This window comes from Trachinotus anak, unplaced genomic scaffold (genome assembly GCF_046630095.1).
Source record: "Trachinotus anak isolate AG129_WGS33_773 ecotype Australia unplaced genomic scaffold, CSIRO_AGI_Tana_v1 ptg000012l, whole genome shotgun sequence".
NCBI lineage: Eukaryota > Metazoa > Chordata > Actinopteri > Carangiformes > Carangidae > Trachinotus > Trachinotus anak.
In genome coordinates this window covers 27,059,105-27,084,928 of record NW_027273863.1, presented here as the reverse complement: position 1 = coordinate 27,084,928, position 25,824 = coordinate 27,059,105, and the positions used below count along the sequence as shown (strand labels likewise).

The 25,824-nt window shown below is 46.2% G+C and overlaps 1 protein-coding gene across 5 annotated transcripts in view; it reads left to right on the top strand.

Annotated features, from left to right (window-relative positions):
* Positions 1–25,824, top strand: part of rasal2 (RAS protein activator like 2) — a 60,608-nt gene that overhangs the window by 5,771 nt on the left and 29,013 nt on the right. For 2 of the 5 annotated variants that reach the window (XR_011692803.1, XM_071490192.1), the window contains exons 1-3: positions 3,965–5,046; positions 21,670–21,797; positions 21,921–22,044. Coding sequence is in view for 4 of the 5 variants with exons in the window: in XM_071490192.1 (XP_071346293.1) it covers positions 4,539–5,046; positions 21,670–21,797; positions 21,921–22,044 (760 nt within the window). In the remaining variant the exon portion in view is untranslated. Of the gene's footprint in view, positions 1–3,962; positions 5,047–21,669; positions 21,798–21,920; positions 22,045–24,811; positions 24,965–25,824 lie in introns of those variants that run through there. The other 3 variants (XM_071490193.1, XM_071490194.1, XM_071490196.1) reach the window with 3 other exon arrangements.

The following is a 25,824-nucleotide window of genomic DNA, read 5'->3' as shown; positions in this document are numbered from 1 at the left end:
GACGAGTGGAAGCACAGTCTGACATTCACCCACTTCCCACACTGATTGGTCGGCTGCATGGAGGTGGGAATGTAGGCGGGGTTTGAGCTTCACACAACTATTTCTGACGCTTTGCATGTGAACAGCCGAGTGCTGCACTACGAGTGTGACACACACACACACACACACACACACAGGAGAGGAGGAGGATAAGGGAGCAGTGTAGTAAACCTGCTGTTGGACTCTGAGTGTGGCCGGTGTCGGTGAGCGGGTTCAGGTCTGCGTGCTGGTGTCCAGGACAATGGAGGCCGACCAGAGGAGGAAATGGAAAGTTCCCCGCAGGCCTGGCTGTTATCAGGATGGGGGCGTTGAGACAGGATTTCCCCTCTGAAACAAAACAGGAGTCGAACTTCTGTGGTCAGAAATAAGCAGCTGTCTATTTCAGGACGCAGAGTGGAAAAACACAGAAGCTCAGGAGCGGGTCCACTGGGACCAGACCAGATCAGGTGGTCTTCATGATCACAGGGCGTAAGGTTAATATCAGTGTCCACATTGGTTCAGTCCAGCTGAGCAGCTTGTGTGTGTGTGTGTGTGTTGACAGTGAGGTGTGTACAGTTTAATGTCTAATCCCTGAAACCAGTCGGGTTGTGTAGGTGTCAGATCAGGTTCAGGCAGTAATCAGATTACTTCTGTGGATGTAAACACAGTGATGGCAGCAGAAGTGGATCAGTGTGTCACAGCTGCAGATTAAAGAGCCTCTGTGTGAACTGTGACTGATGAGGCAGAAAATAATGGTTTATTCAGTCACATGATCCGCACACGTCACTGTCCTGTAGATGACGTTGGAGCCTCTGACGCTGCACGTGGAGCAAAAAGGAACTAATGATCTTAATTATCCATCAACCTGCTGATTATCTTATTAACTGTTTGATCTGTGAAACATCAGTTAACAGTTTATATTTAGCAGATTAATCACCAATAAAAAGAATCATTACTTGCAGCCCTTGATTAATTAATCCATTAATTGTTGCTGCTCTGCTTCAGTTTGTTGCTTCATATTAAGTTGCAGCTGTTGGGTTTGAAAATGCTTTTATTATGAAATCGTGCAGATTATCTTCTTTATCAGTGAGGGAATTGTTAATAAAATACAAGAACTGGTGAAAGATGTTTGTTATGAGTCTGAAGTGAAGAGAAACAGGACGACAGTAACCACCTGTGTGTCTGCTGGTTTCCAGTGAAAACACCTGGAGAACGTGAAACATGTATAGTGTTGTTGTGTGTTTGTTGTTGTGTGTTTGTTGCTGTGTGTTTCACTAAACTTAGATGAGCTCTCGTTGTGTTAACATTCTCAGTGGTGTGAAAATGACATCACTGATCTTCAACTTCCTGCCTATTTTTAGCTGGAGGCTGCTGCTGGTTTCCGGCAGGATGGGGATGAGAGGTGGGCACTGTGGCGTCTGATGAGGCTGCAGGGCCGGGACTCTGAGATCTGTGGCTCTGTTCTCACCTCCTCTGCCGTCCTCTGGTTTCCACCTGATTGACTTCCTGTTTGTCTCCGCTCCTCACATGTCGTTTCCTCTCCCTGTTCTCGGTGAGGTGGAGGAGCGGGGATGGTGGTTACATCTCCTGTCTGGGCTGAGAGCCAGGAAATGAATGAGATTCCATTGAGCTCAGTTCACCTCTGTGTTTCCAGGGGGTCTCAGAGTCCTGCAAACCTGTTCCTGCTCCACATTTACCCACATTTACAGAGCAGCTCGGTGCTGGCTGCAGGTGGACACAGTGGAGGAAGCTGTACGTGTGCACAATAAGGCTTTTTCTATTGATTATCTATTGACTATTTAACCAACTCTACATCTAAATGATTAATTTGTTGACTGATTCATTCAGAGGTTTTCTGTTGTGGTCCATGATCCAGGGCATCAGACATTTATTATGATGAATCCAAGTGTTTTAGAAAAATGAAAACAACAATGCATTGGTTTGAAATATTGATGACGTCATTGATTATGATGACTAATCGCGGCCGGCCTGATGCTTGGTTTCTACCTGTTCAGACCAACCTGTTGTCAGAGGATCGCACTCAGGCCTCTGCAGGATACCTTCATTTATCACCGAGGCCTCTGACTGAGCCGGGCTTCATTCACACCTGTGAGCTGTTTCATTCCCACGTCCAGCTGCAGGTGTGAACGGTTCTCTGTGGAGCCTGAACCGCTCCGCTCAGACTCGACCGGGGACGAGTCCAGCTGATACTCAGCAGGGAGGGGTCTGTGGTTTTCACCAAGTGTGGACAACAGGTGCCACACATGGTTAATGGTGTAAGTCTTTAGATCAACTCTGGACTGCGTCTACAAGTCCAGAATGAACAGGAAACAGGGAAACAGGGTTTCTGAGAGGAGCAGGAAAGAAGAGCAGCTTGGACTTTGGTGCTGAAAGTCTCCCACACTGACTCGGGTCAACAGGAAGTCTCTGGCAGGAGCTGGACTCCCCCAGTCCCTGCTGTCTGTTGGTGGGCGGTCAGTGGAGGACTTGGCTCCGTCCAGGTCTCCTCGGCTTAGCCTGCCTGGGTCTTAACTCTGACCTACATGCAGCCGGCGTCGTCCCGTCACCAGCCGCTTCATTATCCAATAAATACTGATATGTGGGTCACTCGGGGCAGCTCGTCTTTTAAAGCCTCGTTACAGGAAGGAGAAGATTTACTGGAAGGAGCTGGACGTTGGAGAAGCTTTCAAATAGTTTGGTCATATTTTTACCTGTGGAACTAATCCTGCAGCAGGCAGCCATGTTTCCCTGGAGAGGTTTGGTTTATAACAGCAGCATAACTGCAGCATTTTAGATTTCCTCTACAGTCAGACTTTCACCACAGCTGCTCTCTGCTTTAAGACAAATACTGACCCCAGGTACAGCAGCCAATCAGACTGCAGCGTGGTAACAGGTCATCAGCCTGAACAAATAATGGAAATATTACTGAAATCACAATATGACCAAGTGCAACACCCAAATCTCTGTTGTTTTTATTATGATAAAGGTAAAATATGCCATAACACACCTGGTCAACACGTCATACTCTCCAGATGTGAGGGAACATGGTTGTTTGGTACCGACCTCAACAAAAATCTCATCCTCATCATTTTTATTTTTAAAAAAATCCCACAAACAAAAAATCTGTTCTTTTGGAAGTTATTCTATCAGGTGTCAGTGAATGCACCATCTGGATGCTTGCACCACACTTGCGCTGGAGGATCTGGGTGTTTTTCTATTTGACTGTGTGTGACTCAGTCCTGATGACTGACAGCTAAAAGCCTCAGATGTAAACTGCTGCCTGACAAACAAACCTCCTCGTTTCCATATGAATCAACATGCAGGAGTTTTACTTCCTGCTTCCCTCTGCTGCTGCTACAGAGCTTTCCCCTCGTCCTCTCAGAGCTGATCTCAGGAGGATGAGTTTTCTAACAGCGTCCCCTCCCTCCCTGTGGGATGCTGCTCCTGTTTCCTGTCTGAACACAGAGGCCTCAGACCCTGCAGGGGGGGCAGGGTGTGGGGGCATTCTTTAATGTTTATGAATATTTATGAGCTCCTGGTTGGGTCGAGCCCTGAGAGCTGACTCAGGGGTTGTGATGTGATATTTTGAGCCTCTTCCTCTTGAAGAAACCTCCTCAGAAAGTTAGATCATGAGGGAAAACACACATTACATTAGTCCTTGTGATGTCATCAGTCATCAACAGTCAAAAACTCAAAGATATTCACTTTACTTTCACTTTCACACAGAAGACGAAGGAAATATTCACATTTGAGAATCTGGATGTGGTGAACTTTTGCTTTAAAATGAGTCACTGATCATCAGAATAGTTGTTGATTCATTTTCTGTCAATAGATTTAATTTACAAATCATTTCAGCCCCAATTTTAAGTACGATTTACACCTCTGTCTCTTAACCAACACAGGACAATCCTCAGTTTTTCATGAGTGACTCTGACTTTCTATTGGTTGGTTCAGGAGCAGTGAACAGACCTCGTGTTTCTGAAGTTCAGGTTTTATAATAAACCACATTTTCATCTGGATCTCTGAGCTGTGAAATACCAGAGACCCAGATTTCTGAGGACACGGATCCTGAACATCAGCTCCAGCAGCTGTGCTGTCGATCAATAAAAAACCAATCAGGAAACAAAGACTGTAAACTGATAAAGAAACACAAGAAGGCCGACACACTGAACTGTGTGTGCAGTTTCGGTTTCTACCCCCTTCATACGGGAAACCACAGTCTGCTGCTTTGCTCTTCGGGGGAACCTGATTGGCTGAGCTCATTAGAAAGCTCTACTTCCTCCCAGGAAGACCGTCACCAGCCTGTTGAGAAAGAGCGAGACAGCCGCTCCAACACGGCGTTAACATGAAGACAGGCTGGACCTGACGTCTCCTCGGCGGTCTCTCTGAACACAGATGTGTTGTTAGGGCAGTGTGTTCATGTGGGAGCGCAGCTGTCGGCAAACCAGCTGTTTCGGCCATTTTGGAGGTCTCCATCTGCTCGCTGCTGCTGCCTGGAGGAGGCCCATGTGTGTTGGACCATGAGTGGAAGTGGCACCCCCCCTGTGGGCTGCAAGGGTCCAGTCCAGGGTCCCTCGTACCGCTGGCACCATTACAGGAAGCCTTGGCGGAGATCCGACCCCCAGCCGGGTCCTGAGCATCCATTGGACAGATATAAGTGGAGGACATCTGCTCGCCTGGCACCGAGGGCAGCCAAGATGTCACCCCCCGAGGGCAAAGGGCACAGCGCCGAGCCCTTTCACCTGCGGCTGCTCAGCTTACCGAGGCTCAGCACCCCCCCAAACGACAGGAGCCAAGATCAATCCCACGCAGGCCAGGCGAGGTCCAGCTCCCTGCACAGGATCTTCCCCTACCTCAGGTCCATGTCAGAGCCCGGCACTGGTAACAACCCGGAGAGGCCGGCGCTCAGGAAGGTGGGATCGGACGCAGAGCAACAAACCCCCTCCGTCAGCAGCTTCATCCACTCGTTCTCAAGGAGGATCAGCAGAGTCCTCAGGGACGAACCCGAGACTGATGGAGGAGAGTCTGGTAGGAGAGATTAACGTTTACCTTTCATGTCAGAGGGTGGTGAAGAGAGAGGTGCCCGGGGTCTGGATTTTATTTCTTACGAGGATTAAACGTATGTGAATTAACAGATTAATGATATATCAGTTAGATCACTGTTCAAACCTGTCGGTGGTGTTTTTGTTTTCAGCAGAAACAGGTTGTGAAAACAGCAGAGAGGTAAACACTGAGCTGATTCATCACAACCAGAGACAGCTGGAGGCTCTGAGTCTCTCTTCTGATTGGCTGACTGTTTTCTGAGTGAGCCAATAAATATAGAGCAGATTTCAGGTAAACACTGAAGAAACCAAATCCTACAAGGTTGGATGGTGGGTCCAGGTGGGCGGGGCTTGGGGTGTGGCTGAGAGCGGTGACTGCTTTGTTGTGACATCACAAAGTTCCAGAAGTCCTGACGGCTGGTTTTAAGGCTCAGTTTCTGAATACAGGCTGTGTGCATTTCTCTGTGGACTGAGGCTTTGATACTTTCACAGTATTAATATAGAACCTAGACCTGCTTTATAATCGATCAATAGTAATAGTTTCAGCTGACTGAGGTGTCACAGGTGGAGTGAATCTGTCACAGAGACTCCACGTTTCATGTTGAAAGTGTTTTTGAGGAGAATCACAGTCGGGTTTTTATCTCTGCTGTGCTCTGTGATTCTGTTATCAAAGTGTTTCCTGAGGAGAAGGATCCTCTGTGGGGGTCGAGAGCTAGAATCCGCCAGCAGCTGCCTCAGAAAATATTTACATTCATCCAGAGTGTGTAACGCTCAGCCAAGCAGCCACTCTGAAGGTTAAGTTATGCTAATTGCATTTTCCACTGGAACGTCTCATGATGTGCAGACGTAATATTCTGAGCCAGACAGTAATGCATATATGTTTTCATGCAGAACTGACAGCTCACAAACTGTCTCCTCTGACCTATTTAATTCTGCAGGTTTCATTATCTATTGTCTAATTTTTCTTAAACATAATCAATCAGTAAGTTTATTCCTGTGTCAGCCTGTATGAGCTATAACTGTGTTTGTGATTATAAAGCAGGTCTAGGTTCTATATTAATACTGTGAAAGTATCAAAGCCTCAGTCCATTGAGAAATGCACACAGCCTGTATTCAGAAACTGAGCCTTAAAACCAGCCGTCAGGACTTCTGGAGCTTTGTGATGTCACAACAAGGCAGTCACTGCCCAAAGCCCCGCCCACCTGGACCCACCATCCAACCTTGTAGGATTTGGTTTCTCTGAGTGTTTACCTGAAATCTGCTCTATTTTTATTGGATCACTCAGAAAACAGTCAGCCAATCAGAAGAGAGGCTCTGAGCCACCTGATGTGTGTGGATGATGGAAATGCACTGTATGAATGAATATGTGTGAATGAGTGAATGTGGCTGTTTCTCACTGATTTAACATTAACTACAGTGTTTGGTTTCAGCATTTCATGACAATTTGATCATCATAGTTTGACTTTTAAATTCTCCGACTGTCATTTTGAAAAAGGACAAAATCATCAGGTACAAGTTTAAGTGATTAATTAGACTCATTACGTTAATAGATAGACAGAAACAGCTGATTGTCTTCTCCTGTAAGTTCAGAAAAGCAGAGCTGCCTTCTGTCAGTGACCTCTCTCTGACTGGTGATGATCACTGTGAACCACAGCGACAGATAAACATCATATTAAATGTAAATCATAAGGAGAAGTCAGTGTGTTCCTCAGTGGCCTCAGGTCGCCGTCTCTCCTTCGGCGCTGTTTCCCTCCTCTGCTTCTGTCCCACCTCTGTGCTGCATGTTTCTGTGCTCATCCATCACAGATGATCTGTGTTATCTGTCACCTCCCAGCTGCCTCGGCACGCTGCGGTCACTGGAGCGTCCACCCCTCGCCGTAAATTTAAAAGCAGTGCCGAGGAGCTCTCTTGTAACTGAGCAAGCAGAGGAAGATTAATTTAAGTCTCTCTGAGTCAGTGGTTTATGGGAAATGTTGTCCCGTGAGAGGAGGAGGAGGGTCTGAGCTGGTTGTGCTCCATGTTTTCAAACTGCAGTTCCCATATGATGTAGAAAAGAAAGCTGAATAGCTATGACCAGCTCCTGTTCGCTGTGTACCCACTGGCACACTGTTAACTGTCTGTTTCACTGTGATACTGAAGAAAACGTAAAAACAGGAGGATTCTGAGTGAAGTTCTGCAGCTGTTTTCTCTGGTTCCTCAGCAGATTTTTAGAGCTGTCTGATGGAAGGCGGACATGATGACATCAAATTATGTCTTTAAAGTTCTTGAATCTCCTCCACAATCTGAGTGTCAGTGCCACTGCTGCAGCTGATCAGCAGCCAAACTACAGTTACCAACTTCCTGTCTCTCCCTCAGCCCCTCCCCCCCTGTTTACCTCTCCAGCTCTGCCCTGGGTTCAGTTGACATAAAGTTAAAATGCCATTTATCCAGTAACAGCACCAAACATTTTCTGCTCCCAGCTTCTCACATGTGATGAGCTGTGTAGTTAAACATTTTGACTAAATCACTTTTTACATTTTATTTCATTAGTTAATCAAAAACAAACATGCAGGAACCACAGTGAGACAGAGAGGTAGTGTGAGAGTTTCCAGCAGGCCCAGAGCATGCTGGGTAGTAAAAACCACAGTATTCTCACTCCTTCCCCCCCCCCCACACACACACACACACACACACACACACAGAGGGCTGATTCACCCTGTTGCTCTCACACTCTTGAGTTTCCATGTGAAAATGAACAGCTACTGCTAATTGGAAGCTAATAAACCCAAATTAGTGTGTGTGTGTGTGAGAGTGTGAGTGTTTGTGTGTGTTGGCAGCATTAGTATTTTGTTGTGTTTTGGCTCAGGGCGTCCTGACAGAAACCCTGTTAATCTGAGGTGTGTGTGTGTGTGTCTGTCTGTCTGTCTGTCTGTCTGCCTTCCATTTGTATGTAAGTGATCCCTCCACAATAAAAGCCTGCAGAGTAGCCAGAGGAGCCTGAGCTCATTAGTCTCTCTGAGCTGTGGGGGCTCGACCACACTGACGCAGTTACATTTGGAAACCTGTTGTTTGGTGCTGATCCAGAACTTTACCCAGACCTCTCTCCAGACTGGACTCACGTGAAAACCTCCTCCTCCTCCTCCTCCTCCTCCTTAGTCTGCTCTGCTCCGTCACTAAAACACGTGTTTTTACTGCTGCTAAAAAACAAGCTGTTCAACAACAAACCTCCTCCGTCCGTCAGTTCCTCTCTCTCCACTCGTCTCTCCTCTGCTGCTCTCGTCAGCCTGATAGGGGGTGACTTCGCTGTTCACCTTTGACCCCTGACACCCCCTCCCCTTCTCTCCCTCTCCCTCCCTCCATGCAGGCCGGTGTCATGATTGACACTTGGCTCAGATTCTGCTCTCTGGATGCAGATGCAGGAGAGTGGTGCTGAAGTCAGCGTGTTTAAATATTAAACAGAGTCAGGCAGAGCCACAAAGAGCCACAACGCACACAACGCACACTGTTACACAACACACACCGTTCACATCAGTGTGGAGAGATGGTGGTCATGACGGTGGTGTTGGCCTGTAGGTCTGGAGAGGCTTTAAAGACCTGCAGTTTCAGCAGTTTCAACACATCAGAGGAGCTGAGACGATAAGGTGATTGGTAGAAAGATAATCTGCAGATATTTTAATGATAAAGTGATTAAACTTCCTCTGGTCGTGTTTTAAACTGTGGAAAAATCCTCTGCTCTGATTCATGTTCTGTTTCACGTGTCTTCATAAAAACTGGTCTGAAGCTCATCTACTCTGACTTCCTGATTGAGACACCTGGACCAGGCCTTGGCCCCACCCACCACCTGCTGGCTCTGGGTGTCCAGGTGAAAGAGCAGAGAGGATGAAGATGTTAGAGGAGGAAACATCAGAGACTCAGCCTCATGTTGGAGCCTCAGTCAGACCCAGACTCAGATGAGGAGTCTGTTGAGACCAGAATCAGAGACTAGCAGACGGATCAGAACCGTTAGTGTAGTTAGCATCTTTTATTTGTTTATGTTGTTTGTTAGCTTGTAACTGGCAGTGGCTGACACAGTGTTAGTGGTTGTGCTAATGCTAACTCTGGCTCTCTGTGCTGACAAGGTTTCAGGTGTATTTAGCCCCGCCCCCCATCCCCACAAGTAGACAGGATTGGTTCCTGAGGTTCTATGACGTATGAATCCCTGACTGTCTGAATCTGTTTTTATGAGACTGTCACTGGTTCAAGGTGGAAACACTCAGTCATGCTGTCGACTGATTATTTCATCATCATGTGTCTTTATTATTAAAGCATCATGTGGACGTGAACCAGGGGAAACTGCTGATCTTCATTAGAGGCTCTTTGTCCCTGCAGACGTCACCTTCAGCTCTTACAGTGCTTTCATGCTTCACAGATTAAACAAGGAGCCGCTGGTTTTATGAAGCAGCTGAAGTGACTCTGACTGTTCACTATCACACAACCATTAACTGCCCCTCTGCTGCAGCCTCTCACTGGCTGTAAACAGTATGAAGGGGCAGAAGTTTACAGCGTCAGAGGATCATTTCACTGGTTTCATTTTGAGTAGGAATGCCTCCCTGCACCGTGAGCTCCAGGTTTCTCCTGATGACTGAAGGAAGCTAAATGACTCAGCAGAGTTTGGTTCCTTCACATCTTCAGAGTCACAGTGACCTTGAGAGCGGAGGAAGTCTGTCCCAGAGCGTCCCTGTAAGAGGGAGCGGGGCTGTTACCAGAATAGTGTTGATGTTTCTGTGTGACTGAGCTGAGTGCTGTGTCTGTGCTCTCCAGAGCCCGGCAGCTTATCAGAGCTGAGCTGCAGCCTTCGCTCACAATCAGCTGCTGCAGGAAGCGACCGCCGCTGATGTATCCTGCCGGCGTTCAGCAGGAGGACGTCAGGAGCAGCGGTCACACGGCTCAGTTCGGTATCCAGCAGCAGCTCAGTTTCTTTCTTTTATCAATGAATCTATTCGTTTTTGGATCAATTACTTTGGATTAGTTCATAATATTTCAGAAGATAGTGACATGTCCATCACAGGGTGACGTCTTCACTTACCTCATTTTGTCCAACAGAAAACACAAAATCTGAGACTTTGGAGAAACTGATTTTTTGTCTGAATTTATTATTGATCAGTCAGAATTTTAACTGATTGATTTTCTGTCAGTTGCTGATTTCAGCACTATGTAGTTATTTTCAGCCGTCAGCAGGACGGTCGAGTCTGAAACATCTGCCCAGCTGTTGGATGGACTGTGGCTCAGATGTTCATGGTCCCCTCAGGATGGACACATTTGAATGTGTAAACACTGCAGATCTGATGACATCATCCTCAGCTGCTCTGTGTGTTCAGCTGATGTTACCTGTGTCCAGGTGCAGCCCATCCAGGCTGTCGACGTCTTCAACTCAAACAACTCATACATTCAGTTTCTGTCGATTAATTCACTGGCTCCTGGGAAGAAGGTTGTCTGTAGTGATGACTCATCCAAGTCCACAGCTGATGATTATTTTCATTATTAATTAATCAGCTGATTATTTTCTATATGAATTGATCCATCGTTTTGTTGGTAAAATGTCTCTCGTAGTTTCTCTCAGCCCATCATGATGTGTTCTTACAGTTTGTCTCATTTCACCCACAGTCCAAACACTTTACTGTCAATTCATTTAAAATGCAAATAGCTCCTTAAAGCAGCTCTATGTAAGATTTGTACTGCTACATAGCTAACGTTAGCATTAGCAGCTGTTTACTTATGGTGTAGATGAAATGTTGTGAGTTCATCATCAGACTTCTTCCCTTTACTTTCTTCACCAACATCTGTCTCCAGAGGTGGAGACAAACACCAACGATAACTCTTGTCCTTATCACTTCTTCTCTTGAACTGAAGTTAGCATGCTAACAGCTAGCCCCGCCCTGATAGCGACTGACTGTAGCCTCCAGTCTGTCCTGAGGACGGAGCTGCTCAGAGGACGTTTAGTAACCTGCTCTCGGTAGAACTCCACGTTCAGCTGAGGAGAAAACGTACAGACAGTTCACTTTGTGTCAGTCGCTGCAGCCACATCATGTAAGGAGACGACTCGGCTCTTTCCCTGCTCAACGAGAATCTGAATGATAATCATTTTTGGGGATAAGATGAATTTGTCTGTCGACAGTTTTCCTTCATGTAACAGCGGCGGAGGACGTGTTGGACATGAAACAAACATCTGACACATTTATAAACACTCAGGCTTGAAACTCACATGAAACTAATATGAGACTGAAGGTGCTGACAGCAGAGGAAGCTCCTCTCTTCACAGCTTGAATAAAGGGCAGTTTGATAGAAACAGTGCTCCTCTGTCGGGGTCCGGCCTGTTAATTGCTGTGATTTCCTCCCTAAGACAAAAGCTCCTCCTCAGCCTGTTAAACACCTCAGTCAGAGCTGGTGACGCCTCCTCTGGGATCTAAAGCCTCTCTCACACTCACTCAAATACTGAATCTAATTTAGCCTGTTAGCCTTTAGCTTCCTGTATGTTAACTTTAATTTAAAGCTCCATATTTTACACTGTGTTTTATCTGAAGTGTTGATTGCCATCAGAAGATATATCTGTGTTTTAAAAACCAAAAACCATCTCAGTGTAGTTTTACATCTCCTCTCTCAGGCTCTAGGAACAACAGGTCAGTCAGCCAATCAGAAGAGAGGCTCTTGGTCACTGCTTCATTGTGACATCACAAACTTCCAGTAGTCCTGACGGCTGGTTTTAAGGCTCAGTTTCTGAATACAGGCTGTGTGCATTTCTCTGTGGACTGAGGCTTTGATACTTTCACAGTATTAATATAGAACCTAGACCTGCTTTATAATCACAAACACATGGACATCTACCTTTATAATATATGGGACCTTTAAAATCCCTCCTGTGTAAAAGCAGGATAAAAAAAAACTAATCGATCAATAGTAATAATTTCAGCTGACTGAGGTGTCACAGGTGGAGTGAATCTGTCACAGAGACTCAGCTCCTCCACGTTTCATGTTGAAAGCGTTTACACTATGTGGACCTTCAAATAATCATGTTCTCAGCTGTAACTGTGTGAAACAAAGGTGAGGAGATGAATCTGTCTCCTGAGGCTGCGATGGATGCAAAGACAACTTAGGTGAAAATGCGTTTGTGAAACAGGTCAAACATGAAGTCAGATTTTATTTATACAACCTAAAATCACAGGTTTATCTCGAAGGGCTTTAAAGAGTGCTCCAGGTCTATGAAACATTACAAAACCTTTAACGAGAGGAGGTGGAGAAACAGACAAATGTGCAGTAGCTGTTGGATGGAGTTTGTTGTTGAGATGGAGAGACTGTGCTGCAGAAGCATAGAGTTTGCTCCTGATGATCTGAGCCGTCTCCTCACAGCTCCTGTTCCCAGCTCTGAAACTCTGGGATCAGCTGCTCTCTGAGCCCAGGAAACAAAGGAAGAAGTTTTCACATGTTAATGTCGATCTCCTGTGTGTGTGTGTGTGTGTGTGTGTGTGTGTGTGTGTGTGTGTGTGTGTGTGTGTGTGTGTGTGTGTGTGTGTGTGTGTGTTTGTTATCTGCAGCCTGGGTCAGTCTCAGCGACACACCCCTCTCTGTTCTCTCTGTGGTTTCACCCCCCCCCCCTTTCTTCCTGTTGAATGGTCCCATCTTGATAAAGCAGTGATGTGATGTTGCTGCGCTCTGATTGGAGGAGGAAACCTGTTGTATTTACTGGTTGCTATGGAGACCAAACCTGCCTGCTGCAAGGGGGAATATACAGGTCGACAGACAAAGCAGCCTCTGTTGTGTGTGTGTGTGTGTGTGTGTGTGTGTGTGTGTGTGTGTGTGCGCGTGTGTGTGTGTGTGCGCGTGTGTGCGTTTGTGGACTTTATCCTTGTGAGAACCTGTCAGGTTGTTAACCTTTTGGGAGTGAAGACATTTCAGTTCTTTCTTTTTCAAGGGGGCAACAGGTTTTCCACAGGTTGTCCTGGAAAACCTGGAACTCTTCAGTGCAGCTTTTCAGTCCTGGAAAAGTCCTGAGAAATTATGAAACTGACTCAAAAGTCCAGGAAAACAAGGTGTAGTCCTTGAAAACAAGGTGTAATCCTGGAGGTTTTTGATGTGTAGCAGTGAGCTGCAGTCAGGTTGGTGGACCTGTGATCTTCCTGGACTGGGTGTCGATCTTCAGTTCTTTATGGACCAATTGAATCGGTTTAAATCTCATCAGTGTCAGTGAACCAATCAGCATGCAGCATGCTGAGACCAAGCTCTAAAACTACTGGTGATTGGCTGTTTGTTTACACAAACACGTTTGACTGTGTAAAGAGGCCGAGCTTAAAGATAAAATTAAAGGTTTGTTATCACCACTGATCTGAATCATCCCATCCTGATTCACAAGGTCCTGATCAGATTTGATTCAGTCTGGATTAATCAAAATATTGTTGTAAAAGTTTTGACAAAGATAAACTGTCACAACAACGAACCATAAATGAAGCGTTGTGGAGCTCCAGAGACGTCCCGGCCTGTGAATCACAGTCTCAGGGTCTTTTGATAAATGAGCCTCCAAAAATCATCATCATCATCATCATCAAACATTATTTATTTAGTTCAATGAAATCCAGAACAGACCATAACATTTCTCACAGAAGCTGCAGGTCGGTCAGCACCGTGTGTGCCTGTAGACCTGTGACGTCAGTGGAGCCATGTTTTTATCTGTCACATGACCTGATCTTGAAGGGTGGTCATGTGAGACTAACAAGGCCGCAGCTTCACACATCCACAGGAGACTGTGAAAGACTCGTCTGAAAATATTGGCCTCCGGGTTTTATGAATCCATATCTGGTTTTTCTAATCAGAGGGTTGAGCTCAGCCTTACAGGAAATAGTGGTTTTAATCCTGCGTTCACCGTCAGTGAGTGTCCGTGTCCAGCTGTGTGTCGCTGTCCCCGTCATCCTCAGATCATAAGTCATGTCTCTGAGCAGCTGAGAGTGTGACCGGTCACTGAGCGACACCTGTCAGGTGAACACGTCTGCTGCTGATGAGACAGTGATGATCAGAGCAGCTCTGTGAGTCTGAGAGCTGTTAGACTGGAACGCTGTGTGTGTGTGTGTGTGTGTGTGTGTGTGTGTGTGTGTGTGTGTGTGTGTGTGTGTGTGTGTGTGTGTGTGTGTGTGTGTGTGTGTGTGTGTGTGTGTGTGTGTGTGTGTCTGTGTGTGTGTGTGTGGCTCTAAAAGCATGAGGAGCATTTAGTGGAGTTGGTGTGAGTGTGTGGACAGGTGGTGGACTCTCCCCAGCTCTCAGACATTCCCAGTGGAGGTTCGGCTGGAGTCAAATATCTCTCTCTCTCTTACATACACACACACAGATACACAACCACCACAACACCTGAGACGCACACGCACTGTGTGTGTTTTTTTCCACCAGTGGACACCGCCCCTCTGCTCAGCAGTTTCCCTCCTTCAGTCTGTGGTTTGATGAAGTCACGTCGTTGTTTTCACCACAGACACATATCTGAGTTTACACCTGTAACCTGTAACCAACAACCTGGAATGAACAGACTCCGCCTCCTTCCTGATGGAGAGGACGGCTGCATCCACACTGCTGCGCTTCACTTTAAAACAAACAGTCTCCGACCACACTAACACACCTGCAAACACTGATCACATGACTGTTCACCTGCACTGAGCATGTGCGAGCCAGTGTAAACAGGAAGCAGATTGTCTCCTCTGCAGTTGGTTAGTTACAGGAACAGCAAAGACAGTTGTAGAGTTGCTTTCACCACTGGTAGTCCAGGCTGATAAGAGCCAATCAGGAGCCACCGTGGGCATCTAGGTCATCATCGTCATTTTTACATTAGTAACATAACGTGTGTGTGACAGGTGGTGTTGATGAAGGAACACTGAGCTTCTCCTACAGCTGCAGACAAACAGGTTCTGAATCGACTGATTTACTGGCTTCACAAACTCCTCCTCCTCCTCTTTGTGGCCAAGTCTTGTTTATCACACCTCTACACCTTCAGATCTTGATGGATGTTGCGGGGTGATGATGTGTCTCTGCCTGTGTGTGTTGTTTTGTATTTCCATCGTAGTGCTGTGGTTCACCAGATGTTCATCTCACAATCAGACAAGCCTCAACACTGACGTTCCACAGTCTCACACACACTGAGGCTAGATTTTCACACAGTCTGACCTGACACAGGCCTGCAGGACTGTTGTTACCACGCAGTGTGGAGGAGCCATTAGCTGCTGGTCTCTGACTGTGCCTGGATTATTTCATTGAACCATCTAAAGCTCCAGACTTCTCCAGTGATATATTAACAACCAAAAACCATCAGTGTAGTTTTACATCTCCTCTCTCAGGCTTCTCCCTGGAGCTCTAGTAACAACAGGTCAGTCAGCCAATCAGAGGAGAGGATCTGAGTGACTGCTTCTTTATGACATCACAAAGTTGCAGAAGTCCTGACGGCTGGTTTTAAGGCTCAGTTTCTGAATACAGGCTGTGTGCATTTCTCTGTGGACTGAGGCTTTGATCCTTTCACAGTTTAAATATATCTTTATAATCACAAACACATGGACATCTACCTTTAGACTGTGTGGAGCTTTAAATTGTTGTTTCAAAGATTCTCTAATGTGAGAAGAATTTTCTCCAGTGATTTGTTATATTTTATATTATTATTATTATTGATCAGCGTGGTACTTTTTCAGCCAGGTTCATTAGCTGTGTTTGGTTTAATTTGCTTTAAATAACATTAATCTGCTCCAGCTGTCAGATACATGTGGTGGAGAAAAAGTGTAAAGCAGCATAAAAATACTCAAGTAAAGTGCAAGTACCTCAGGATTGTACTGAAGCAGAGTAAATGTCACAGAGGTACAGTGTCTCTAGAAGTTGATAACTAGAGGTCGGTATCAGCTGTTCTTTAAAATCATCAAACATGATCAGATCCTCCAGCTGCTGGGAGTCTCTCTCTGTGAGGTCACAAACCTCCGACAGCAGCAGACAAATCATTTTCACGCTCCGGTAACGTCGTGGTCCAGTCCGGCCGTTTTCTGGCGCCCTGACAGACGCTCTGACCTTTCACCAGGCCTGGATCATCCAGCAGCCCGGACAAATATAGAAGCTTAATCCATCCGTCTCTGCAGGCAGGGAGGCAGCAGGGAGGACTTCCTGTGGACCGCCGCCTCGCTTTGATTCATCTCACACAATAAAACTGCAGCATAGTTTAAAAAAGGACACTGAGCAGTTTATTGCTCCACCAAACCACGGATGGAGCTCTGAGAGGCTTAAAAATAAACTGAACAGGAACATGGGAAAAGCTTGTTTTTATTCTGGTGAGGGAGCAGTAAAACTTTGGTTTATTTCTGAAAGATTTCTCATGTTGTGACCATGAAAGCGTTCAGAGGTACGGGGGAGTGTTAAATAGTTTGGTCTGAGTGTGAGAAACTGTGCAAATATGTGAAAAATGAGCTGAACTGTTAAATGTGATGCATTCAAGTTGACCACTTTTTCCATAGAGGTTTGGTGGGTGTACCTAAAAAATTCTTTACTTTTCTGGTTGATTTACTCTTTTAGATAAACACAATATTGCATGTTGTGTCTGTTTTGCAGTATATGACAACTGTAAAATGTTCCATTAAAATTAGACATTTTTCCATGAAGTTTGGTGGAGCTGAAATGTTCAGAAAAAGAATCAGTTTCTTTAATCTTTTCAGCTTGAGCTCAAAAGTTTGACTGAGTCATTTCTGTGACAACTACATTTGCTGAGGAAGACTATAAGCTGTGGTTGAAAGCTCTGGAAATATTAGTAAAGAATTACTAGGAATTCTCTGGAGCTTTCAGCCACATCTTGTGGTCTTGGACACCACTCAGCTGTCGTCACATGATCAAGGTCAAGGAAATAGAAGAAGGAAAACAACTTTATTTAGTCTCAGCAGTTTAAGGCCACCAGACTTCTTTGGTGTTTTTAGTATTTTACAGTTTTGATTTATTGACAGTGTCACTTTTATTATTAACACAACACGTTTGAACAAACATCCAAAAAATAATTAATGAAGATTTTTAGGCATCACTTCCCTGCAGATTAAACATCATCAGTGTTTCTTTAGTGTTTGTCTTGTTTAAGTTTTAGAGATTTTATCACTGATGTTGTTGTGATGGTGTTTCTAGATTAAAGGTCAGTCAGAGTCATTAGATTCACTGTGTGGGGGTGAGCCTCTGAGAGAAGAGCGTTTCCCTGCAGGAAACAGGAAGCTCCACATACTTCTGTCCTGTGTTTGTCTGAAGGGATCCACTCCGAGCTTCTTTTGTGTTTGATTAGATAAATGAAACTGGAAAGTGGGAAGTGAGTGCAGCCGCTCAGATTTCCAAAGGAAGTTCTGTGTTGGATTGTTGCTTTTTGGGTTTTTCTTCAGGTGGATAAAGGATGAATTGACTGTGGCCTGGTGCGCCACGATGAGTGTGTGTTTTCAGCAGCTCCGTCCTGATCTCTGTGGAGGGTGGCGTGACGCTGGGCTGCAGCAGGACGGTGGTTCAGGCAGGTACGAGTGGTTATGTAAGGCCAGCAGCCGGCGGCGCTCCTCTCCCTCTGTCTCAGCAGATGATCAGGGAGCAGCCTGCTGTCCCGTCCCTGCTTGCCGCCTTTCTTCGGCTCGGAGGCGTCCACATGTCTCGTCAGCGGCAGCAGACCTCGGATCTGCTAATTAGCCGAGCTCGAGGCCCTCTGTGCCGCTCGGAGACAGAACAAAACCGGCCAATTAGTTGTCTTTCCTTCCTCTTTGGTCACTGCTCCTTCACTCGGCAGCTCTGAACAGGAGCAGGTGTGCCTCCCTTCACATCTCTCAGGGGCTTCTGGGCTCGAGCTTTGACGTGGATGATTTAGTATGCAGCCAGAAATAGTCTGATCCTCAGCTGCTTTCTGCACCAACCCTCTGTCCTGCTTCAGCTCCGCTCCCCTCGCTGCACGTGGCTGTAATTCATCAACAGACCTGCACATGAAGGGAAGCTGCTACAGACCAGACTCCAGAGAGGTGGTGGACTGTCCTCCTCACAACCCGACCCGGGGTTTCCCACACCTGTCACCTTACACCTGCTCACTCTGAGAGTCTGCTTCTTCTCAGATTAACACTCATTAAAGCTGAGCTCCACACGGTCCTTTTAGTAGCTCTTCTGGAGCTTTTGATCAAACTGCAGGTCCTCAGCAGATGGAGCTGTCATGAACTGTAGGTTTTCAGTTTTTCTGAAAAGTTAAAGGACTTCTCATTCAAATCATCTTAATGACTCAGGTTATTAATTCTTGACCTTGAAGAAACAACATTTTTCAGCCCTTCTGTCGACCGTCACTGGAAATTTTAACCCTCAGCTGAAGATGCTCATGTGATACAGTCAGAGGAGTTTACCTGTGGTGAGATAATGATGTGAAAAACATGAAGATTATTTTCTGTCTCATCCCTTTCATCATGAGAGCTGCTGCCGTACCCTGAGCTTTTGTCTTGTGAGATTCTTGCTCGTGTTTCCACTGTATTTTACGCCTCGCCAGAATCAGAAAGTCCCTTCAGTTTCTTTATTTCCACTATGCTGTGATTTAGTGTCAGGAACAGGTTTAGAAATGTGGAAGTGCAGCTGCTGGAGGCTTCCCTGTTCTCTGTAAGTCTGAGAGGAACAAACCACAGCAGGACGGTAGCTCAACATGTGAACCTGCAGCAGTCGATGGGTCAATTAGACCCTTAACATTTTTAAAAAGAATAATAATCCAGTCAGTGCAGTTTGTTAATACTGTGGACAGTAGAAGACATCCTGGAAAACCTGATGCTGAATTTATTTTAAGGGTTTAACAGTCTAAATGAGCCCATTTTGTTTTTATTTAGACCAACTCCAAGTCTAGTTCATTTTTTATGAACTAATGAAACTGGAAACCTGCGAGTGACACTAGACACACTGGGTTAAAACAGCAGATTTCCAATGGAAGTTCTGCAAAGGTAGATCTAGAGAAACAAGTGTAACCACAGACTTGTTTTAAAGCTCCACAGTCTAAAGGTAGATGTCCATGTGTTGGTGATTATAAAGCAGGTCTAGGTTCTATATTAATACTGTGAAAGTATCAAAGCCTCAGTCCACAGAGAAATGCACACAGCCTGTATTCAGACACTGAGCCTTAAAACCAGCCGTCAGGACTTCTGGAAGTTTGTGATGTCACAAAGAAGCAGTCACCGCTCTCAGCCACGCCCCAAGCCCCACCCACCTGGACCTGTTGTTACTAGAGCTCCAGAGAGAAGCCTGAGAGAGGAGATGTTAAACTACAATGAGATGGTTTCTGGTTCTTAAGACAATATACTTATCTTCTTATGAAGATCAACACTTCAGGTAAACCACAGAAGAAGAGTAAAATATTGGACCTTTAATTTGAAACAAAGTGTGGCAGAAAGTTTTATGAACCTGCTGATGACTCTGACCCAAACTCCACTATCACTTCAGATCACTGAGTAAGAAACTGTTTCCTGCTGCAGACGGAGGGAAACTGCAGCAGCGGCAGAATTTATGTTGCGACTCAAATGTCCATCATAATCAATTAGAGTCATTGTGTGCGTGCGTGTGTGTGTGTGGAGTGTTTACACAGCCACACACACGCTGAGCGATCTCAGCACAATCAGGCACAGTGAGAGCACCGTCTGTTTACCCACCCCGGCTGACCAGACGCCGCGCACAGACACACACAGCTTTTGTTCAGCACTTAACACTGATTTACTGTCTGACACACACACACACACACACACACACACACACACACACACACACACACACACACACACACACACACACACACACACAGAGGCAGCTGTCTGTGTGAGGATATTTTAAACCTCTGCAGTAGGTGAGAGACTCTGGGTCTGAGCTCAGTGCTTCAGCCTGATGCTCCTCTGATGAATGTGGTCCGTCATCACCCCCCTGCACACACACAGTCTCAGTCCAGACTCTTCTGCTCTGTGGTTCCCTGAAGTCTCTCAGAGCAGGAGCGCCCCTCTCTCTCCTCAGAGAGCACCTCCTCTCCTCACCCCTCTAACACCCTAACCTAACACCTCATCCATATTGTCCAACACTGTTGCCAAACTAAAGCAAAACGAGCAAAACATCAGGAAAACACCTGTGTACTTGACCAATCAGCCCCACCCTGAAAGTTCCTGAACTGCCCCCTCAGAGGTCAAACTACCACCCTGGAGTTTGATTTAGACCCTGGTTCCTCTGGTGCGAACGCAGCATTGGGAAATGAGTTCCCATGCATGATAAGTGGAAGAAGAATAAAAGAGGAATAGAAGATAAATAAAAGAGGAACAGCACATTTGCTTTTAAATCTGATAAATTCCCTGTCAAAAAAGTCCCCTAAATAAATTTGTCCTGACATATGAACTGGTTTCCCCTGTGAACCACTGGAACAGGAGAGAATGAAGCTGCTGAGACAGTCAGCAGATCCTCCTAACATCAGTGTGACCCCCCCCCACGTCCCCCCTAACACACAGTGACATGACCTCTGACCTTGCTGAGTCTGCTGTGCTGTGTGTGTCAGCTGAGATCAGACGACTCGGCTGATTCCTCCAGACATGGCTTTCATTTTTAATCACCCTCCTCCTCCTCCTCTTCCTCTCCTGCCCCCTCCATGAGCGGGATGATCAGGTGGGGGTGTAGATCCACAGCACCCCCTGCTGGTTCAGTCTGAGCTCTGCAGGCTCAGCTCAGTCTGCCTCATGTGATCCTCCCCCCTTCGCTCTCTGTCCCACAGCGAGGGGGGGGGGGCAGCTGACTCACATCAGACTGAAGAGTATTTTCTGGATTCTTGGGCAGGATGAGGTGTAAACTCTCCTGATTCTTATCTCTGTAACACGTCTGAGCCTGATGTGTTGTGTTTGTGGACCCCGTCATGTTTAGCTCAGTCAAACATGTCAAAAGTTCAACATTTAACTTTATCAACAGAAGATTAAAGCTCCGTGTTTTACTCTTCACGGACACATGGTCATCTGCCTTTAGACTGGATGGAGCTTTAATCAAAGGCAGCGAGAAGAGAAAATTGTCTCCACTAAGATGATGAATGAGGAAATGATCTTCCTGTGAGACTGAGAAACTTTCCCACTAAACTCTGCAGCATATTTTCCTTATTTCTTTTCCTCTGGTCAATGCTTAAAACTGAGTTAAAATAAAGTTTTTGAATTCTTAAACTGTTGATTTTGCCCTGAAATGTGCATCTTTTTAATTTAGCAGAGGTTCTTACTGTGTCTGGCAGTTTAGTTCATGTCCACTGTGGCGCTGCCTCCTCATGTAAAAGGCAGATGATGGTGTTAAAGGAAAGGAAACTGTTAAAGGGATCAGCCAGAGTGCAGCATGAAAACAATATGTGATATTTATTAAAACATTACAAACAAAAATGATTTACATACATTCTGATGAATGATTTTCAGTTTTCTTAACACAGTATATCCTTCATAGTTTTGCTGTAGCTTCATGTCCACAGTTGGTTTTTGACTTGTAATGTTTTATTCAGATGCATCTGAAGTGACTGCACTCGTAGTTTACCGGCTCTAAGATACTGGGATCAACTCACTCTCTGCCGTGTCTCTGCTGTGTCTCTGCTGTGTTTGCTAACACGTCCTGTGTCTGGTTCCAGACATTAAAGGTCCTCCTGCTCACCGGTTCTCCTGTGGCCAGAGTCCATACACCGACAGCGGAGCCTGGGAGAGGAAGTTCTGCATCTTGACCGACACCCAGCTCATCCTGCTCAACAGGGATGACGAGGTCAGACCCCCCCATCCCAACAGTGATGTAAAGTCAGATTAGTGTCCTGCAGAGACCCTGTAACACACAGTAAACACCCCCCCCCCCCTCCTCCTCCTCCTCCCCTCCTCCCCTCCTCCTCAGGCTGCAGGTGACGCTCAGGAGAGTCCCACAGACTCGGTGAAGGGTCGGAGTCTCCGCAGGACGGTCAGTGTCCCCTCAGAGGGACAGTTCCCAGAGTTTCAGGCAGAGGGCGCCGCCGTGCTGGGTAAGAGCTGGAGGAGCTCAGTAACACTTTATTATGTAACACCACTGAAACTGTGACAACACACTGTGGATTACCTGTGTGTGTGTGTGTGTGTGTGTGTGTCTGCAGCCATTAGCAGGGATTAGAGTCAGAACAAACAGGCTGGATGTGATGATGGCTGAGCTGTTTGTTCATGAAAGGAGGAAAAGTCCTGTGTTTTACAAAGTTTTACAAAGTAAAAGTACAAAAGTATCATCATCAAAATCTACTTCAAGTACCAAAGTAAAAGTGCTCGTTATTTCTGAAAGATAGTTTTACAATTATTGATGTGACATCAGTTAAATGTTGCAGCTCTTAAAGGAGGAGCTGGTTTTCAGAAACACTGAACTCAGTGGATTTAGATCAGACCTTGGATTCCTGGAATATCCTGGAGTTTGGGAGTGGTGTGTTCCAGGCAGGAAAACAAATTCAGAGTGTTGTGTTGTTGTTGTTGTTGTTGTGGATCAGACCTGCTCAGTAAAGTCAGACCCCAGACAGAGAGGCTTCTGGGTAACCTCTGTCCCTGCTGCTGGTTTGTGTCGACACTCTCAGACGTTTCCCAGAGTCAGGTGAATGTTTTTCTAAACTTATAATGAGGTGTTCGGGTGCAGCCTGTAATTCTGCCGCTCTGTGTGGGAACGTCTGCTGTGGCCGGGGAATGTCTGAAGACAAAGCATCCAGTGTCCGTCCATCCATCTGAAGGAGCTAGACTGACCCCGCTGCCCCTGGTGGGACGCCTGGGCTGAGGGGATTCCCACCCTGAGCTGCAGGGGTCCGGGGCTGGGTGTTTATCACTGAACCAGATCTGGGACTGGATGAGTCTGGTTAAACACAACGTTTCAAATCTGTGATTCAGGTTTTTGTCACAGTGATCAGTTTATTGATCAGTTATCACGCTGACAGGACCCCCACCAACCCCACACACACACACACACACACACATACACACACCTCCCCCGTCCTGCTCATTCAGCCACAGAGAGGCTCATTCATTCACTGACCTCCTTAATCCTCCTCCCCCCTCCCTCACTGAGGGGGGAGGAGGTTATTTATATGTTAATATACCCAGTCAGCTCCCACCAACAGGCCCCAGCAACCAGTTTAAACTGGGCTAGATCAGGGTGTAAACTTCAGTTACTGGTTTGAGCCTGACTTATACTGGTTTAATACTAGACTCACTGGTTTAATACTAGACTCTCACTGGTTTGAATATGAATGAAAGAGTTCACACTGTGGTTTTAAAGTGTTGAAACAGTTTGAAGAGTTTAAACTGACACGAGGTGAAAGAAGCCAGACTGAGAAGTAAAATAATGAAACAGGAAATTAGAGGCTCCTGTATTGCCCACTTCTCCTCCTCCTGGTTGTTGTTGTGCTTCCACTTGTTTGGTGACTCTCCCTGTGCAGCAGCAGTGACAGTAGCTGAGATGTAATTTTAGTGCACTGGGTGTTCAGGCTAATGACAGTGTTGACTGCTCATTAACTGTGTCTGCTGTGAGACGCCTGCAGCTCTCCTCCTCCTCCTCCTCCACCTTGAGGTCATGATGTCACCAGATAAATTCACTGATTACAGAAAAATGATCTGCGTGTGAAAATGCCCAGAGGCCACACCTTCCCTCAGACACACTCTTCCCTGCAGAGCACAGGTGACATCCTGTCAGGCTGCAGGTCGCGACCCCGCAGAGGTCAGTGTGACCAGCGCCCTATGAGAACCTGTGGTCAGCATCAGCAGTTTCAGGTTGATTAACAGTCACGTTCAGTGTCAGTGTGCAGGGTGAGTGATTCAGGGACCCTGAGTTGGAGTAGTTTTTTTCAGATTTGTCCACTCTGGGGTTGACTCAGTGTGGACATGTGTTGTGTTGTGTGTCCCTGTCTGATCTGTGGTTGAGGTGAAGCTCTGACTGACTCTGGATCTGCTGCATTCCTCAGTCTGCTCTCCACCTGACAGCCCCTCCACAATAAAACCACATCCCACACACATCCCGCGACCATACCTTCAAAATAAAAGCCTGCAAACGATCCAGATTCAGTCCATAAACATTAAAACACCTGTGTGGTTATAAAATTGTAGCCTCAGGGAACATGTAAGTGTCACCTGTGTACGTCTCATCCTCCTGCTGGAAGAAGTCACACTGACATCAGCAGAGGGTTCAGAAGTTAGTAATGATCCAAGGCTTTGTCTGCCCTCAAGGTAGAAGTTATTCCATTAGAAAAACAATAAATCAAATGTATATTCACAGAAAGCAGCTGAATCTACAGGTACATTGCTGATATGGTTCAGCTGTAAAAATGTCCAAGGGTCTGTTCAAAATTTCTAACAGTTAATTTCGAGTATATGAGCTGAGGCTCAGGTATTTCCTAGAACACTTCATTACTATTGTCCTCCCTTTTTTCAGATATTGGTTAAACAGATCTGTTTTTAAACCCTCACTCTGACCCGAAACACCTGCAAATATGAGAATAAGAAATACACCTTTATACCGTGATAAGACATAAAAGCTGAAAGTCAGTTCTTCATCTATACATTTATATATCAATAAATCTGAATTTTAAATGTATTTGAACATTTTAAATAATCACATTGTTCTTTTTGTTGGTTTCTTTTGGTTGTTTCTGTCAACCTAAAGCAGGTTGAGCTGCATTTCTTCATGTTTAAAATGTTACATTTACGGCTGTTTGTTTGGGAAGACCTTTATTGTGAAGGTCCCGGTCGGCGGCGTGTGTGTGTGTGTGTGTGTGTGTGTGTGTGTGTGTGTGTGTGTGTGTGTGTGTGTGTGTGTGTGTGTGTGTGTGTGTGTGTGTGAGAGAGAGAGAGAGAGAGAGAGAGAGAGAGAGAGTGCTGTCGGAGTGGAGCTCAGACCCAGAGGACATGAGGGACCGTGCCCGCCGCTGATGGACTCTCCGGGTGAGTCTCCGTCTCTGTAGACGCCGGTGGTCGGAGCAGCGCGGCGGAGGCTGAGCTGCAGCCGGGCTCCGGTGACTCACCGCGGGCAGACAAGTTGCGAAACACGCCTAAAGTTGTGCGTCTGAGTCTGACAACGAAACTGAGAGGAGAAGTTATTCGGCTCAGACTGAAACCAGCTGTAACAGCGTTCTGCGATCAGGTAGTGGTCTCTTATCGATCACTTATTGATCGGTAATCGATCAGGATGAAGAAGTGACGCTGCGGAAGATGGAGGGTTAAAAACGGTTCAGATGAGCAGAGAGAATAAGAGCTGTAGAATCACTGCTAATGTCTCATACTAAACCTGAACACTGTCCACACCTGGTGGTCAGAGGTCGACTGACGCTCACCTGACCATGACAGTGAGGGACTGAGACATGTGAGAACCCTGAGTCCTGGTTCTCTGCTTCCTGATTCTTCAGGTCAGAACCACACAGTCTAAAGCTGTGAGCTCTGACCTGCAGACAGGTGAAGAACCACAGGAACCTAAACATGATCCTGACGAGGAGTCAGCAGGTCTTCAGAACTCAATTTAGGTTCCTCAAAACAAGTGAGGAGACGTTCTCCAGCTCTATGCTGTCAGGAGACGTTCTCCAGCTCCAGTTGTTGTTCTCTGGTTCATTCTGATCTGAGTGCAGGCCCGGTTCTGCAGATTCGGTCTGTTGCTGTGGGTCAGTGTTAGCTCCAGGAACATCTGGTCTGAAGTGTGGTTCTGATCTTGAACATGGCGATGCTGCAGAACCCTGTGGTTCTCTGAGTGTGTCAGACTCTAACTCCGGTCGTCACCGTCTCTGTGGGTGCATCACATTTCTTCCACCTCC